Raw genomic sequence first — 17,405 nt, forward strand, 5'->3', positions numbered from 1 at the left:
GATGTTTGGTTCTTTCTGGTTCGTTTGAATCTTCTGTGTTTTACTGCAGAAAAGTTTAAAATGATGCTGATATTTTTATTAAACCAAACATATTATTATTATTATTATTATTATTATTATTATTATTATTATTATTATTATTATTATTATTATTATTATTATTATTATTATTATTATTATTATTATTATTATTATTATAGAAAATAAAACACTCAATTCTAATTTAAAGGAGAAAATACAAACAGCAGATTTACTGTGATGTTGATTCTCTTCAGTTAATAATAATATATATGCAATTATTATTATATTTATAATATTAATGTATATAAATCTATATAGTATAATATCTAATAATATAATAATAATGAATTCATTAGATAATATTTATAATAATCATATTAAAACAAAAAAGTATAAAAAATCGTCAAAATAAAAGAAATAAAATCTCTAAATATACATTTAATAGTTTAACAATAATTACATATATAATTATATATTTGTAGTTATATAATTAATAATATATTAATATAAAATATCTTCAAAATAGAAGAAATAAAATCCTTAAATTACATTTAATAATTTAATAAGTACATATATAATAATTATCTATCTATTTATTATTATTATTATTATTATTATTATTATTATTATTTAATAATTATGTGATTATAATTAATAAAACATATATTAATCATTTTAATAACAACAAAACAAACATACTGTAAAACATTTTAAAATAATATTAATAAAATAACTAAAAAAATCAATAATAATATATTAATTACATTAATTATAAAACAAAAATACTAGTAAAATAAATAAAATCCCTAAAATTACACTTAAAAATTTATTAATAATCGTATATATAATAATTAAATATTTGCAATTATTATATATGTAATTATATAATTAGAATTAATTAATAATATATTAATTATGTTAATAAAATTAAAATATATTTTAAAAATATCTTTAAAATAATAGAAATAAGATCCCTAAAATTACATTTAATTGTTTAATAGTAGTTACATTTTAAATTATATATGTAATTCTTATTATATAATTATAATTAATCAATAATATATTTAGTAATTATATTAATAACAACAGTAAAACAAAAATACTATCAGAACATCTTTAAAGTAAGAGAAATGAACTCCCTAAAATTGCAGATATTTTTACTTCTGTGCATCTTGTATTAATCAGAAAAAATAAATGAAATGTTGGAGTTCAGTCATAAAATAAAATAAAGTAAAGTTTTCATCTGATTGATTCTAAAACAAACAAAGCGACGCTGAGATCCATCGTTTTCTTTTATTTCTATAAAACCCTCCTGGAGGCTAACGTAGCCTGAACTTCTCTCCAAACCGCTGGTGGAGACAAAACAACAACAGGAAGCAGCTCACAACAGTAAGAGCACCACAGGAACAACAACAGGACAACAACAACAAGAACAACAACAGGAAACATGCAGAATTATAAAAAGCTTCTTCAGATTCAGTCTTTTCAGGGAGACCAGAACAAAAATTAGTCCAGAAAACGACAAGAGGAGCCATCGGAGCTGCTCCTCTTCTTTATTTACTTCAAATATGGATTAAATCAGTTTCTGTTTGTGGATTAAATCAGTTTCTCTTTATGGGGTAAATCTGTTTATTTTTATGGATTAAATCAGTTTTTCCTCCACGTTCAGCTGAAAAGTGCAAAATGTGTAATAATCTAAAATCTAAAGGAAATATTCACATTTTGATTTCAAATCATTCTGACTGAGATGTAAAGCTGCTTCTAAACCACTAAAACGCATTTAATTTTTATTTTTCCCTTTAATACGAGGCAGATTTGACCAAAAAATGTTGTTAAAATACAGTGAAAAAATAAAATAAAATAAAAACTTTACTGAGGAGTGGTCGACAACTGGAATCCTGATTTTTAATGTTTTTAGATGTTTTAATTCCACTAAAAATTAAATTTTACTCTCACATTGTAAAAAAAATTGATAAATCATTTATAAAATAAAAATAAAAGTTTTTTAATGTGGATGTTATTTGCAGTTTGTCCTGTTTTCATGGTTTACGTATAAATTAAACTTTTTTATGAATTTACTAAAAATTATCAGTAATGTAACAAAAGAGGGAAATTCTGCAAATTATCAGATTTAAAATATTTAAATTTTAAAAAAATTCTTAATGTAACTATATTTTTAATTAATGGCAAAAATATGTAAAATATTGATATGTTTTCGCTGATTTAAATACAGGAAAAAATCATGTAATTTGATGGTTTAATTTTGCATCTGTTTTAAAAAAAACATTTGTAATGTCTCGTTATTCTCAGTTTTTGTCTGTATTTTATTCTACTTTTAATTTTGACTTAATATATAAATGTAAAAAAAATAGAAAATTTAAAATGAAAAATTCTGTGATTTTACTTGATGTTATCTAGGATTAAATTAATTTTGTAAATTACCAATTTTAAAAATGATTTACACTTTATCAGTTCTCAATGTAATTTGTTCTTTCAATTAATGGCAAATACAATTAAAATAAAAGCCAACCAAAATTCAGAATCCAGCGAATTTCACTGGATTTTGGTTGATTTTTATATAAATGTTCTTAAAGAAAATATTATAACTTTTACTGACATATATGGAATCACTTCAGATCTTTTTGGGATTTTTTGGAACATTTTTATTCATTTTTTGAACATGTTTAAAATTTTTTAAAAACTTTTTTTAGATTTTTATTTCTTCTTTTTTAAAAATAAAACTTAAGGAATTTTTTGAATTTTCTTCCTGAACATTTTCCAAATTTTTATAAATTTGGGGAATTTTTTTCTGAATGTTTGGATTTTTTTCAGACGAGGGAACAATATTTTTTGGGGCCGTAAACAAGGACAACAGGAGGGTTAAACTTTTCTGTTTGGCTCATTTCAGGAGAATACTTTGATGATTAAAAAAAAAAAACATGTTTTATTTTAGATCTAAATATTCGTCTCACACTGTGGGTGTTTAACCCTCCTGTTGTCTTTGTTTACGGGCGGCAAAAAACATTGTTCCTTTGTCTGAAAAAAATTCAAAAATTCAGCAAAAAAATTCCCCAAATTTATAAAAATTTGCAAAATCTTCAGGAAGAAAATTCTAAAAATTCCTTAAAAGTTTCCCTTAACATTTTTTGTTTAAAAATCCCCAAATTTGGCAACAAATAAAAATTTTAAAGATAAAAAAACTGTAAATATTTTTTAAAACTGAATAAAAATCTTCCAAAAAATTCCTAAAAATATCTAAAGTGATTCCAGATATATCAGTAAAACTTCTAATATTTTCTTTAAGAACATTCACATAAAAATCAACCAAAATCCAGCAAAATTTGCTGGATTTTGGTTGATTTTTTTTTCTGAATGTTGTTAAAGAAACATTTATTTTTAACATTTCTTTTTTTCCACCAAAAAATGTTGAAATTGTGGAAGTTTTCACTGTCAAAATGTGTATTTTTTCCAAATTTTCAAACTTTAAAACAGGTCAATTTGACCCGCAGGATGACACGAGGGTTAAACTTTTCTGTTTTGTTCATTTTAGGAGAATATTTTAGGTGATAAATGAAAAAAACATGTTTTAGATCTAAATGTTCCGTCTGACTCCGTGGATGTTTAATCTTTTCTGTTTGACTCATTTTAGGAGAATATTTCAGTGATAAATGATAAAAACAGGAGACTTTTTCCAGCAGATGTGCTTTAAGTGGAGCTGATTCTGGATGTTAGATCATTGGATCAGAACCTCTGGCCGTGACATCACTTCCTGCCCTCCGGTCGCCTAGTAACGGCCTGCTACTGGTGGACGGTCCTCCTCTCCCGGATCATGAGTTTCTTCATCTTCATGCGGCGGTTCTGGAACCAGATCTTGACCTGCCTCTCGGTGAGCTGCAGCAGACCGGCCACCTCCAGCCTCCGGTCCCGGCTCAGGTACATGTTGTAGAGGAACTCCTTCTCCAGCTCCAGGGTCTGCTGCTTGGTGTACGGGCAGCGCTTCTTCCGGCCCGACCGGGCGTGGATCCAGCCGGCAGAGGGGTTGTCTGGGGACAGGAGAGAGAGAGAGGGGGTAAGTAAGTGAAGTATCAGCCAACAGAGGGGTTTTAATAAAATATCAGCCAGCAGACAGGTATCTGGGGGGCACGAGAGAGAGGGGGTTATTATTATTATTATTATTATTATTATTATTATTATTATTATTATTATTATTATTATTATTATTATTATTATTATTATTATTATTATTATTATTATTATTATTATTATAGTCTGGAAACAGCTAAATTATAAAGTTATTTTACTGGTTCTACTGTTTGGTTCCATTACAGGTAATACATAGTAATAAAATCCTTATTTACAACATGGTTATTATTATTATTGTTCTAGTCTGAAAACATCTAAATTATACCAAAGATTTACTATTATTTGGTTCCATCACAGGCATTAACTAGTAAAATATCAGAATAGAAATGTTAATTTACATGTTGAAAAATGTGTGTAAAATGATTTTAAAATAGCAAATAATTAGTTTAAAACATGAAAATTTTGCAAAAATGTACTTATTTCACAAATTTTCTCCATTTTGTTACATTAGAGATGACAGTTGGTAAAATATCAGAATAAAGTCTTTATTTACATGTTGGAAAATGTGTGTAAAAGGATTAAAGCATAGTAAATAATGGCTTTAAAATATGCAAATTTATCCAAAATTTACTGTTATTTTACAGATTTTCTCCATTTTGTTAAATTAGAGATAATATCTGGGAAAATCACAGAATAAAATGTTCATTTATATGTTGAAAAACGTGTGTAAAAGGATTTAAAAATATTAAATACTAATATATAATTCATTTTTTAAAACAGGGAAATTTACTGTGATTTTACTGATTCTACCCGTTTTGTTCCATCACAGGTAATAAATAGTAAAATATCAGAATAAAGTCTTTATTTACATGATATTTACAACATTATTATTATTATTATTATTATTATTATTATTATTATTATTATTATTATTATTATTATTATTATTATTATTATTATTATTATTATTATTATTATTATTATTATTATTATTATAGTCTGGAAACAGCTAAATTATAAAGTTATTTTAATGGTTCTCCCCGTTTGGTCCCATCACTGGTAATAACTAGTAAAATACCTGAATAAAAATGTTAATCTACATGTTGAAAAATGGGTAAAAGGATTAAAAAATAGTAAATAATTGTTTTAAAACATGGAAAATTACCAAAAATATGCTGTTATTTTACAGATTTTCTCCATTCTGTTAAATTACAGATAATAATTGATACAATATCAGAAAAAAATGTTGATTTACACATTTAAAAATGTGTGTAAAAGGATAAAAAATTAGTAAACAATTGTTTTAAAATATGAAAATTTACTGTTATTTTAAACATTTTCCCCACATTGTAAAATAAGAGTTAATGTCTGGTGAAATAAAGTCTAAATAAGTCTTTTTTACATGTTGAAAAATGTGGGTAAAAAGATTTTTTTAAGTAAATAAGTGTTTTAAATCATTATTTTTTACAGATTTTCTCCATTCTCTTAAATTACAGGTAATAACTAGCAAAATATTAGAATAAAATGTTAATTTACATGTTGGATAAAGTGTGTAAAAGGACTAAAAATGAGTGAATAATTATTTTAAAACACGGATATTTACCCAAAATTTAATGTTATTTTACAGATTTTCTCCATTTTGTTCAGAGATAATATTTTGTAAAATCACAGATAAAAATTCTGTATTTTTGAAAATAGGAAATTTCTTCTTTTATGATTTTTGAACATAAAAGTATTTTTGCTCTATGTAAATAATAATTATTAATTATTATCTGTTATTAAACAAAACAAGGAAATACATAAAAGAACTTAAAAACAAATAACTATTTTAAATTGTTATTTTATGTATTTCCATGTGTTGTTTAATTACATGTCTACAAATTAATAATCAGAAAGCATTAATTTACATGTTAATCCTGAAAAAGTCCAAAATTATAAATAATGTAAATAACAGAAAAGTTGTTCTTGCATAATTATTCATTTTTTTTACTCTGTTTAAATAAGTATTTTACAGATATTTGCTATTATTTGAAAGAAAACGTCTAAAATTAGAAAAAAAATTAAATTATATTAAGATTAAAAAACTGATATTTTACAAATTTCTCCTGACTTGATGAAAATCAAATATTAATATATAATTTTAAAAAGTATTAATTTACATGTAAACTGTAAAAGAAAGAAACAAAACAACAGCAGAAGCACTGGAAAATAAGTCATTAGTTGTTATAAAATTACAGTTTTTACTCAATTTAAATCAGCAAAAAAATAATTATTTTATAGAAATGTGCAGTAAAGAGTTTAAATAAGGATTTAAAATCAATAAATAATTGTTTAAAATTGTTATTTAATAGAGTTTCCCTATTTTAATAAATTATAGATAGATATATATAGATATAGATATAGATATAGATATAGATAGATATAGAAAGTATTAATAATAATTAAATCACAGAATGTATTAATTTCCTGTTAACCCTAAAAAAGTCCCAAACTATAAATAATGAACATTAATAGCATTAAAATCTGTGTTTTTAAAAAATAGGAAATTGTTCTTTCATGAAGGGCTGCACAGTGGCGTAGTGGTTAGCACTTTCACCTTGCAGCGAGAAGATCCCTGGTTCACGTCCCGGCTTTCCCGGGATCTTTCTGCATGGAGTTTGCATGTTCTCCCTGTGCATGCGTGGGTTTTCTCCGGGTACTCCGGCTTCCTCCCACAGTCCAAAAATATGCTGAGGTTAATTGATTATTCTAAATTGCCCGTAGGTGTGAATGTGAGAGTGATTGTTTGTCTCTGTATGTAGCCCTGTGACAGACTGGTGACCTGTCTAGGGTGTCCCCTGCCTTCGCCCGAGTCAGCTGGGATAGACTCCAGCCCCCCCCCCCCGCGACCCTAGTGAGGATTAAGCAGTGTATAGATAATGGATGGATGGATGTTCTTTCATGTTTATCATAAGTTTATTTTTTGATTTAAATAATTGTTTGAAAGAAAACAAAATTTGAAAACAGAAGAAGTATATTTCAGATTGAAAAACTAATATTTTATGTCTCCCTGATAATTTATAATAAAATCACAGAAAATAGTTTTAATTTACTGTAAAAAACATGTCCACATTAAAAATTTGTTTTTAAAAATTAATTCTTTTAAACAATTTAACTGTAGAAACAACACTATTTGTTGTTTTTATTTAAATTATATGAAAACACATTTCTAAACTCATATTTCCGGTAATTTTCACAGTTTTTAATTTTTTTCAGAATTTTTTAACTTTATTTTTGCTACTTTTTTACAGTGTAGAAAACTTTATTGTGAAGAGTTGATTTAACAAAATAATATTAACTTTATCTTGATCATAATTTAAATCCAGATTTGTTGTTTACAGATTTAAATTTTCAAACAGCTGCAGTTAAAACATAAAATCTAAAAACTTTACAGGATTTATCTTCCAGAATAAAAGCTCTGGTTCTAGTTTCCAGCGGGAAGTTCATTTTTCTTAGATTGTTGCTCCTAAAGGCAGAATAAAGTTCTTTTAATACGTTTCTAAAACTTTCCTGTTTTGTTGTCGTGTGTTCCCTCAATAACGTCCCCCGGAAAACCACAGATAAAAGGTTCCACCTCCAGGAATAAATCACAGTTTTATAGAAAACCATGAAAATGTTTTTAAAATGTTGTTTAATGAACGTTCTGCATTAGTTTCCTGGAAGTCTGGAAAAATCCTCCTTTTAATCTAATTAAAACTGTTTTAGTTCAGTTTTAATCCCAGCCGGACATTATTTTAAATGTTTTTTATTTAATTACTACAATTATTTAAACAAACATTAAAACTAGTTTCTATTTTTAGATTTCGTTCAGGAGATTTCTGTTTTTTTGTTCCTGTTTGAGAATTAAATCCATTCAGCAACAATAATTAGTGATTAGATAGTGTTTTATATTTAATTACTATACCAGAACTGAACTGATAATAACAACACTAATTTTAACAGATATTAACATATTTTTTGTTTTAAATTAACTTTAAGTTAAATTTAATTAACTAGACTCCAGATTCAGAGCTCTTATTGTCAAATCTTGAAGTGAGTTTTTCCAAATGTTTGAACAACAATATTAAATGAAAAATGTTCAGAGAATTTCTAATAAAAATAAATTAAACCAGAAAACTGGGTTTAGTTTTTAGATTTATCTTTAATTATTTTGCATTTGGTAGAACAAACTAAAATAAAAATAATTAATGTCAGTTATAATTTAATTAATAATCTGAACTCTGCAGCTTTTTGTTTTGTTGCTCTGTTTTAACAGAGGCTTTTATTTGTAGGAGGTCAGCTCAATAATAATAATAATAATAATAATAATAATAATAATAATAATAATAATAATAATAATAATAATAATAATAATAATAATTAATAATTCATCAATTTATGATTTAAAAAAAGCTCCACAGCTGCTCCAGAAACTGAGCTGGAAAATAATCTGATAAAATCCTTTAAACTTCCTCTGAGTATGTTAATTAAAACTAATTTAATTAAATTTTAATCTTAAAATAAAATGTTCGAACATTAAAATGATTTATTTAAAACATCATTAATGTTAGATAACGATGTGGGAACGTTCCCTGATGGTTTCTGTGTTTGAATCGACATAAAAATCTGAAAATATGATCAGAATAAATTCTGAGCTGAAATAACTGAACATAAATCAGAATTTTCCTCCTAAACTCAGTTTCTGTTGAAGTTATGAACCTTAAAATCCTAAAAATGATACATTTTCAGCTCATAGAATTTATTCTGAGGTCCTTCATCAAACATTAATATGAATAATTGAGGCAAAATCAGTATTATTATTATTATTATTATTATTATTATTATTATTATTATTATTATTATTATTATTATTATTATTATTATTATTATTATTATTATTATTAATAATGAGCCGACCTCCTACAAAATAAAAGCCTCTATTGAAACAGAGCAACAGAACAAAAAGAGCTGCAGAGTTCAGATTAATGAAATTATTATTTTAATAAAGTCACACACATTCTGTCTGTGTAAATAAATTAAAAGATAATGTTAATGTTCAGTCTAATTCCTGCTTCAGTTGATTTAAATTAAATACATGTTGATTTAATGAAACTTCACTTTTCTTCTGATCTCCAACAAAAACTCCTTTAAACCTTTAAAACGTGTCTTTATTATTGTAGAAATGAAAAATAAAACCTTCATAATTATAGTAATTAAATATAAAACACTCTTTAATCACTAATTATTGTTGTTGAATGAATTTAATTCTTAAACAGGAACAAAAACGTGAAAAAGCAGAAATCTACAGAATCTAAAAGGAGAAACTAGTTTCAATGTTTGTTTAAATAATTGTAGTCATTAAATAAAAAGGGTGAAAGAAAACAGCTTATAACATGAAATAATTAAAGATAAATCTGAAAATTTAACTCAGTTTTCTGGTTTAATCTATTTTTATTAGAAATTCTCTGAACATTTTTCATTTCATATTTTTGTTCAAACATTTGGAAAAACTCACTTCAGGATTTCGCAATAAGAGTTCTGAATCTGATCTGGAGTCCAGTTAATTAAATTTAACTTGAAGTTAATTTAAAACAAAAAACTTTGTTAAAATTACTGTTAATGAATGTTATTATCAGATCAGTTCTTCTCCTTTTCTCCTCTTCTTCGTCTTGTTAATTCATTTTAATTTGATTTCTACTTTTTCAGTCTTCATAATTATAGTAATTAAAAATAAAACACTTTTTAATCACTAATTATTGTTGCTTAATTAATTTAATTCTCAAACAGGAACAAAAACGTAAAACAGCACAAAAACCCTCATATTAATATCTGTTAAAACGAATGTTGTTATCAGATCAGTTCTTCTCTTTTCTTCTTTGTCTTTTTTATTTATTTTAATTTAATTTCTACATTTTCTCAGCTTCAAAACGTGTCTTCATAATTATAGTAATTAAATATAAAACACTATTTAATCACTAATTATTGTTTTGGAATGAATTTAATTCTTAAACAGGAAGCAGATCAATTGTTGACTTTTTTATTTCAAATGAAAGTTTTAGATTTTTTTTTTCTCTTGATAATAAAAATCAGAGTTAATTATTCAGGTTCAGGTTTGTTTAGATACGATTTAAATAAAATTAAATAAAATTAAATAATTAGCAGCTTGATTTTAATTCAGTATTTCCGGATCTTTTTTCTCTAAAAGCCGCTTTTTTTAACGGACTATAAAGTTCGTGTTTTACGGTTTGCGGACATTTATTGGGCCGTAAAGTCTCCTAAACATTCCCAGCTTCCTGCTGCTGTTACCGGACTCGTTCTGCGGCGGAGCGGCGGCGGCGGCGGCCCGGTTCCGCTCCTCGGCCTCCTTCTTCGGCTCCTCCGCCGCGCCGAGCCGTTCCAGGACGACCTCGGCCGGGCTGGAGAAGCCGGACTCCCCGGGGCTGCCGTGGGACAGCGGGGAGCTCTCAGGCTTCACCGGGTCGAACCCCGGGCTCGGTTCGCTCTGCGCGGGCACGCACACGGCGGGGTAAGCGGCCGAAACCTGCGACAGCGCGCTCTCCGGTGCCGGGGCCGCGCCTTCCCAGCCGCGCACGAAGCGTCCGTCGGAGCCGCCGGAGGCCAGCGGGTCGGTGTGGTAGTAGGGCAGCGGGTGGAAGAGGCCCGGGACGGAGGACGAGGCGGCCCCGGTCCACGGAGAGAAGCCGTTTAACGTCCCCGGTTTGCCGGAGAAGTGCGAGAAGTCCTGGATGTGCGCGCCGGGCGTCCCCTCCTCCTCCTCCGCCTCCAGCGGCCGGACGGGCCGGGAGCAGCCGGCCGGAGGCAGCAGCGGAGCGGCGTAGGGCTCGTCGCTCTGCAGCCCCATCACGGAGTAATAATTGGTCAGCGACATCTGCTTTATTATTTCAATAAAAACACACTTAAGCGCGGCAGTAAAACGCAGTTTGCAGCTGCAGCCGCGTCCATCCTCTCAGCGGACCAACCCGCTGCCTCACCTCCTCCTCGGCCTCTGATTGGCCCAGGGCCGCGTCACGTGGTCCGACTGTATTTCGCCAGAGAGGGAATAAATCAAAGCTTTTGTTCACAAATGTTCACATCAGAGCTGAAGGAAGCTGAGCAGTTTGGAGCCGAAATACTGTTAATAAAGCGTCCGGGAGGCCGAAGGTGGAGCAAAAAAAAAGCTAAGAAAACCAGAGAAAACAAAAAGAAAACCAAAAGAAAACCAGAGAGAACCAAAGAAAACCAACAGAAAACCAAAGAAAACTAAAGAGAGCTAAATAGAACCAAAAAAAACAAAGAAAGCCAGAGAAAACTAAAGAAAACCAAAGAGACCCCAATAAAACTAAAGAGAGAAAACCAAAAGAAAACTAAAAGATTGCATTGTTTTGTTTATTATTCTGGCTGGAAAGCACTTTGGTCTTCTTCTATGTTGTTGGAAAGTGCTCTACAAATAAATTTTTGATTGATTGATTTGATAAAGAAAACCAAAGACAACTAAAGAAAATCAAAGAGAACTAAAGAAAACCAAAAGAAAACTAGAGAAAACCGGAGAAAACCAAAGTAAACCAAAGAAAACCAAAAAAAAAGGAAACCAAATGAAATCAAAGAAAATCTGAATGAAACAAAAGAAAAGTGTTCAAATCCACAAAGCAGCTGAAAATCTAAAGTAAAACAAACAAACTTTGAATTATTAAATTTTAAAACACAAAAAGCTGAAAGCAGCTAAAGTACATCTAACGCGTTTTAAAACCTGTTTGCATCTAAACAGCTTCAGTTTATAACTAGAGTCATTCAGTAAAAATACTCTAAAATAAGACGGAGATTCTCGTTGGAACAATTAACTTTCATGAGTAAACAACTAAAAATGTGTTTCTATGCTTCCAGTAATTAAATCAGTTGCATCGGCTTTAATTAGCTTCATTTTCTGTCCTCTTTCTGTTGATTTTTGTCTCGTTGACTTTGAAGCTTCAATTCTTCCACAGATTCTGGATGAATCATGTTTGAAATCTGTCTGGATTTCTGCTAAAATCCATCATTAACTTCTCCAACATCATATTTACCAACTTTTAGAACTTTTTTATGTCACTTTCAGCCCCAAGAAGCATAAAAATGAAATAAAAAATCACAAACAAATCTAAATCTGGCCTGAATATGAACAATTTTGAGCCTAACTGTGAGAAAAATCTGCATTTATTCACATCACTGGGGAATAATTTACCTCCAGAGAGTTTGTGAAGTGACTTTAAACAGAACTAAAAGTGAAATCTGAGCCTAAAACTGCTGGATTTCCATCTCCCAGTTGTTTGTTTTTTAGACTCTAACCTGCGTCTGAAAGTTTAAAGTCACCCAGGATCCAATAATTCATCATAAATCACATCCAGACTGCAGAACAACATTATAATTTATCAGACAGAACATGAGGAACCTGTGAATCAGCGTCTTTAGCTGCTGCCTGTTAATATGTGCTAATGGAGACGGAGGTCAGGCTGAAGCTGCAGTAAAATCACAGTTTGTCGTGTAAAAGTCACTCAGATGTATAAATTTATATGACGGACCGTAAGAAGTGAAGGAAAACCGAGCTGCTGCCAAGCGATGAGCGTTTAGGAAAGCCATCTGTGAGGAGTTTTAACACGATGAAGACGTATTTTACTTTATTACTTCCTGTTTTGTGACTCGTCATCTACTTCATAGAGGTGTTGACACACCTGATGATAATAGAAGAAGACTTAAATGTGAAATAACATTAATAATGTGATGTACCACAACATGAAAAACCTGGAGGCACAAAAACATCCAAAATATGTTTATCAACGCATCAACATCTAAAAAAAACTGGACATCAATGCACTAAAACACCAAAAACCTGGAAATGATGCACCAAAACACCAACAATGTGGAAAGTGATGCCCTACGATGTCAAAAATCTGGATATTGATGCACCAAACCTTAAAAACCTTTAAACTAATGCACCAAAACATGAAAACCAAGATAATATTGTGCCAATATGTCAAACAGCGTGCTACAGATGCCTTTGAAACTCCTTATTTCCGCTGTAGGCCCATATGTCTATCATTGTCTCTCCAGAAAAAGCGTCTCTTTGCTGAGCAACTCCACACTGCAGGACGACGGCAGCAGCTCCTACTCAGGTTTATTGGGGGTCATTAGGCCGAAGCCTTTAGTTCCAGAAACACAATCCGTCCTTTCATCTGTCCGTCTTCCTCCGACGTTGGCCACAGATGGACCCTGCTGCACTGTCCAGCGAAGGACGAGGACAAAGAGGAGACACCAAACTGTCTGATAGCCCCAATAAACGCCGGTGAGAGGAGGAAGTGGAGGTGATGCCGGGCTGTGATCTGTTTGCGGTTCAAGGTTTATGAGCAGCCTTGGACTCACTCAGAGCTTCTGTTGTTCAAAGTCGAGACCTCAGAGAGCAGAAAAACCCAGAAAACTGCCACGAAAAGCTGCTTTTCTTTGCATTTTCTCTTTAATCCAGCAGTTAAAGTGACTTGAAACCTGGAGAAGCAGGTTCACCAACTGATTTTACATTTTAACTTCTGCTTCTGGGGTAAAAAGTGATTACACATGGCTTTAACTTCACTTTACTGCTTTATAAAAACAGACAGAAAACATCCTGAGGCAGATCTGAGACCAACTTTCATCTAAACTGAGCAACATCCACCAGTTCTCAACCAGAAGTCTGATTGTTTGAGGCTTTTATAGACTTTAGAGCAGTGGTTCGCAACCTGTTTGGCTTGGAGCCCCCCTAAGCTGCACCCTCCCATAAGTACACTACGAAACATCAGAGAGAAGTTATTGAATTGTATTACTAATAGAAAATTCCCTAAAATTATGAATTATATCAGTTCAAGAGTTGTACTGTGACGAGGAGGAGAGAGTTTATGGCTGCAGTAAATCTGGTGACACTACAACACATAAGAGTTAAGTTATTAATTTTTTTTTTACTAAAAACAAATCCTTAAAATTATGAAAAAAAAATGTAATATCAAACCAAGAGTTGTAGTATGAGCAGCAGGAGTCAGTTGCTGGCTGCAGTAAATTTGTAGAATATTTGTGTCTCTTCGCTGTTTGCAGCAGTTTTGCATTTTGCAGACGGTCACTGTTCACTCGTCACACAGCCTGCTGCTCATAGACACCAATGTTATTTCTGCAGCTACTTTTGATTAAACTGGGCTTGTAGCATATTGTCTACCTTACAAAGATGGAAAAGAGGCATCGTTTATGTTTAGACAACGTATATTTAATGAGTTATTGATGCCGGAAGTCCGAATTTGTGAATATCTTTCCGACTTTACCGAACTGTGTTTTATTTCCTGACGTCTCCGTAATTCGCTGGTTTCATGCTGTCATTTACGAGCATTTCACTACAAATAACAGAATTCTGTCTTGTCCTTTAATAAAACCAAATTTAAGGTAACTCTCGAAGTATAGCCGGTGTTTTTAGGTACTGATGAATCTTCACCCGTTTTGCGTTTTTCAGACATCGTTCCCGTCAGTAATTTTCTAACTGCACACAAACTAATGAATCTGGATGAACTAGAGCCAACCTGAAGAAAGACAAAATAAATGTGTTTTAAAAATGTTTTATAGGTAGACTTGTGATGACACAGCGAGTCTGTTACTCTGATTTTATCCAGAATGTAAAAATCTATTTTTTATAACATCACAGCCTCAGAGCAGACAAAACTTTGCCCCCCCTCAGATCTCTGGCATGCCCCCTAGGGGGGGCGGGCCCCAGGTTGGGAGCCACTGCTTTAGAGCAAAAGAATCACAGAAAACTGTGAAATCACATCTTTACAGAGCCACTACTCAAATTCATTCAACTTTACACCAAATCAGACCCCCTCAGGACAAATGAAGCTGTTTCCATGGAGATATTATAAAAGACTGGAAATATTTGAATACATTTTAAAGTAAACATGATGACTCTACTATGACTCATTCTAGACCTCCTGATTATTAGTGGTACTATGACTCCTTCTAGACCTGATTAGTGGTACTATGACTCCTTCTAGACCTCCTGATTAGTGGTACTATGACTCCTTCTAGACCTCCTGATTAGTGGTACTATGACTCCTTCTAGACCTGATTAGTGGTACTATGACTCCTTCTAGACCTCCTGATTAGTGGTACTATGACTCCTTCTAGACCTCCTGATTAGTGGTACTATGACTCCTTCTATACCTCCTGATTAGTGGTACTTTGACTCCTTCTACACCTCCTGATTAGTGGTACTATGACTCCTTCTAGACCTCCTGATTAGTGGTACTATGACTCCTTCTAGACCTCCTGATTAGTGGTACTATGACTCCTTCTACACCTCCTGATTAGTGGTACTATGACTCCTTCTACACCTCCTGATTAGTGGTACTATGACTCCTTCTAGACCTCCTGATTAGTGGTACTATGACTCCTTCTAGACCTCCTGATTAGTGGTACTATGACTCCTTCTAGACCTGATTAGTGGTACTATGACTCCTTCTAGGCCTCCTGATTAGTGGTACTATGACTCCTTCTAGACCTTCTGATTAGTGCTACTATGACTCCTTCTAGACCTCCTAAAAAGTGGTACAATGACTCATTCTAGACCTCCTGATTAGTGGTACTATGACTCCTTCTATACCTCCTGATTAGTGGTACTATGACTCCTTCTAGACCTGATTAGTGGTACTATGACTCCTTCTAGACCTCCTCATCAGTGCTACTATGACTCCTTCTAGACCTCCTGATTACTGGTACTATGACTCCTTCTGTACCTCCTGATTAGTGCTACTATGACTCCTTCTAGACCTCCTGATTAGTGGTACTATGACTCCTTCTATACCTCCTGATTAGTGGTACTATGACTCCTTCTACACCTCCTGATTAGTGGTACTATGACTCCTTCTAGACCTCCTGATTAGTGGTACTATGACTCCTTCTAGACCTCCTGATTAGTGGAACTATGACTCCTTCTAGACCTCCTGATTACTGGTACTATGACTCCTTATAGACCTCCTGATTAGTGGTACTATGACTCCTTCTAGACCTCCTGATTACTGGTACTTTGACTCCTTCTAGACCTCCTGATTAGTGGTACTATGACTCCTTCTATACCTCCTGATTACTGGTACTTTGACTCCTTCTAGACCTCCTGATTAGTGGTACTATGACTCCTTCTAGACCTCCTGATTAGTGCTACTATGACTCCTTCTAGACCTCCTAAAAAGTGGTACAATGACTCATTCTAGACCTCCTGATTAGTGGTACTATGACTCCTTCTAGACCTGATTAGTGGTACTATGACTCCTTCTAGGCCTCCTGATTACTGGTACTTTGACTCCTTCTAGACCTCCTGATTAGTGGTACTATGACTCCTTCTAGACCTCCTGATTAGTGGTACTATGACTCCTTCTAGACCTGATTAGTGGTATTATGACTCCTTCTAGACCTCCTGATTACTGGTACTTTGACTCCTTCTAGACCTCCTGATTAGTGGTACTATGACTCCTTCTATACCTCCTGATTACTGGTACTTTGACTCCTTCTAGACCTCCTGATTAGTGGTACTATGACTCCTTCTAGACCTCCTGATTAGTGCTACTATGACTCCTTCTAGACCTCCTAAAAAGTGGTACAATGACTCATTCTAGACCTCCTGATTAGTGGTACTATGACTCCTTCTATACCTCCTGATTAGTGGTACTATGACTCCTTCTTGACCTGATTAGTGGTACTATGACTCCTTCTAGACCTCCTGATCAGTGCTACTATGACTCCTTCTAGACCTCCTGATTACTGGTACGATGACTCCTTCTATACCTCCTGATTAGTGGTACTATGACTCCTTCTAGACCTCCTGATTAGTGGTACTACGACTCCTTCTATACCTCCTGATTAGTGGTACTATGACTCCTTCTAGACCTCCTGATTACTGGTACTTTGACTCCTTCTAGACCTCCTGATTAGTGGTACTATGACTCCTTCTATACCTCCTGATTACTGGTACTTTGACTCCTTCTAGACCTCCTGATTAGTGGTACTATGACTCCTTCTAGACCTCCTGATTAGTGGTACTATGATTCCTTCTAGACCTCCTGATTAGTGCTACTATGACTCCTATTCCTGCAGTTCTGATCACTTTGGATCTCTGAGTTTCTATTTTACAGTATTTTCAACGTCGTCTTTGTAAAGAGTTCAATTCTGAATGTTCATCAGAGGAAATATTCTGCTGTTTATCTTATAAATAATGTGATCATTTTGTGTCTCTTTATGGTCATTTGAAGCAC

General features: G+C 32.1%; 1 protein-coding gene across 1 annotated transcript; it reads right to left on the minus strand.

Moving 5' to 3' along the window:
* Positions 1–1,300: 1,300 nt before the first annotated feature.
* Positions 1,301–11,118, minus strand: LOC111563428 (homeobox protein Hox-D9b-like). Its single transcript, XM_055018324.1, has 2 exons — positions 10,429–11,118; positions 1,301–4,064 (listed from the first exon to the last, which is right to left on the minus strand). The coding sequence occupies exons 1-2, from the start codon at positions 11,009–11,011 to the stop codon at positions 3,820–3,822; spliced, it is 828 nt and encodes a 275-aa protein (XP_054874299.1). The 5' UTR covers positions 11,012–11,118; the 3' UTR covers positions 1,301–3,819.
* Between the last annotated feature and the right edge of the window lie 6,287 nt (positions 11,119–17,405).

Source organism: Amphiprion ocellaris, chromosome 16 (assembly GCF_022539595.1).
Source record: "Amphiprion ocellaris isolate individual 3 ecotype Okinawa chromosome 16, ASM2253959v1, whole genome shotgun sequence".
In the NCBI taxonomy this organism is placed as follows: Eukaryota; Metazoa; Chordata; class Actinopteri; family Pomacentridae; genus Amphiprion; species Amphiprion ocellaris.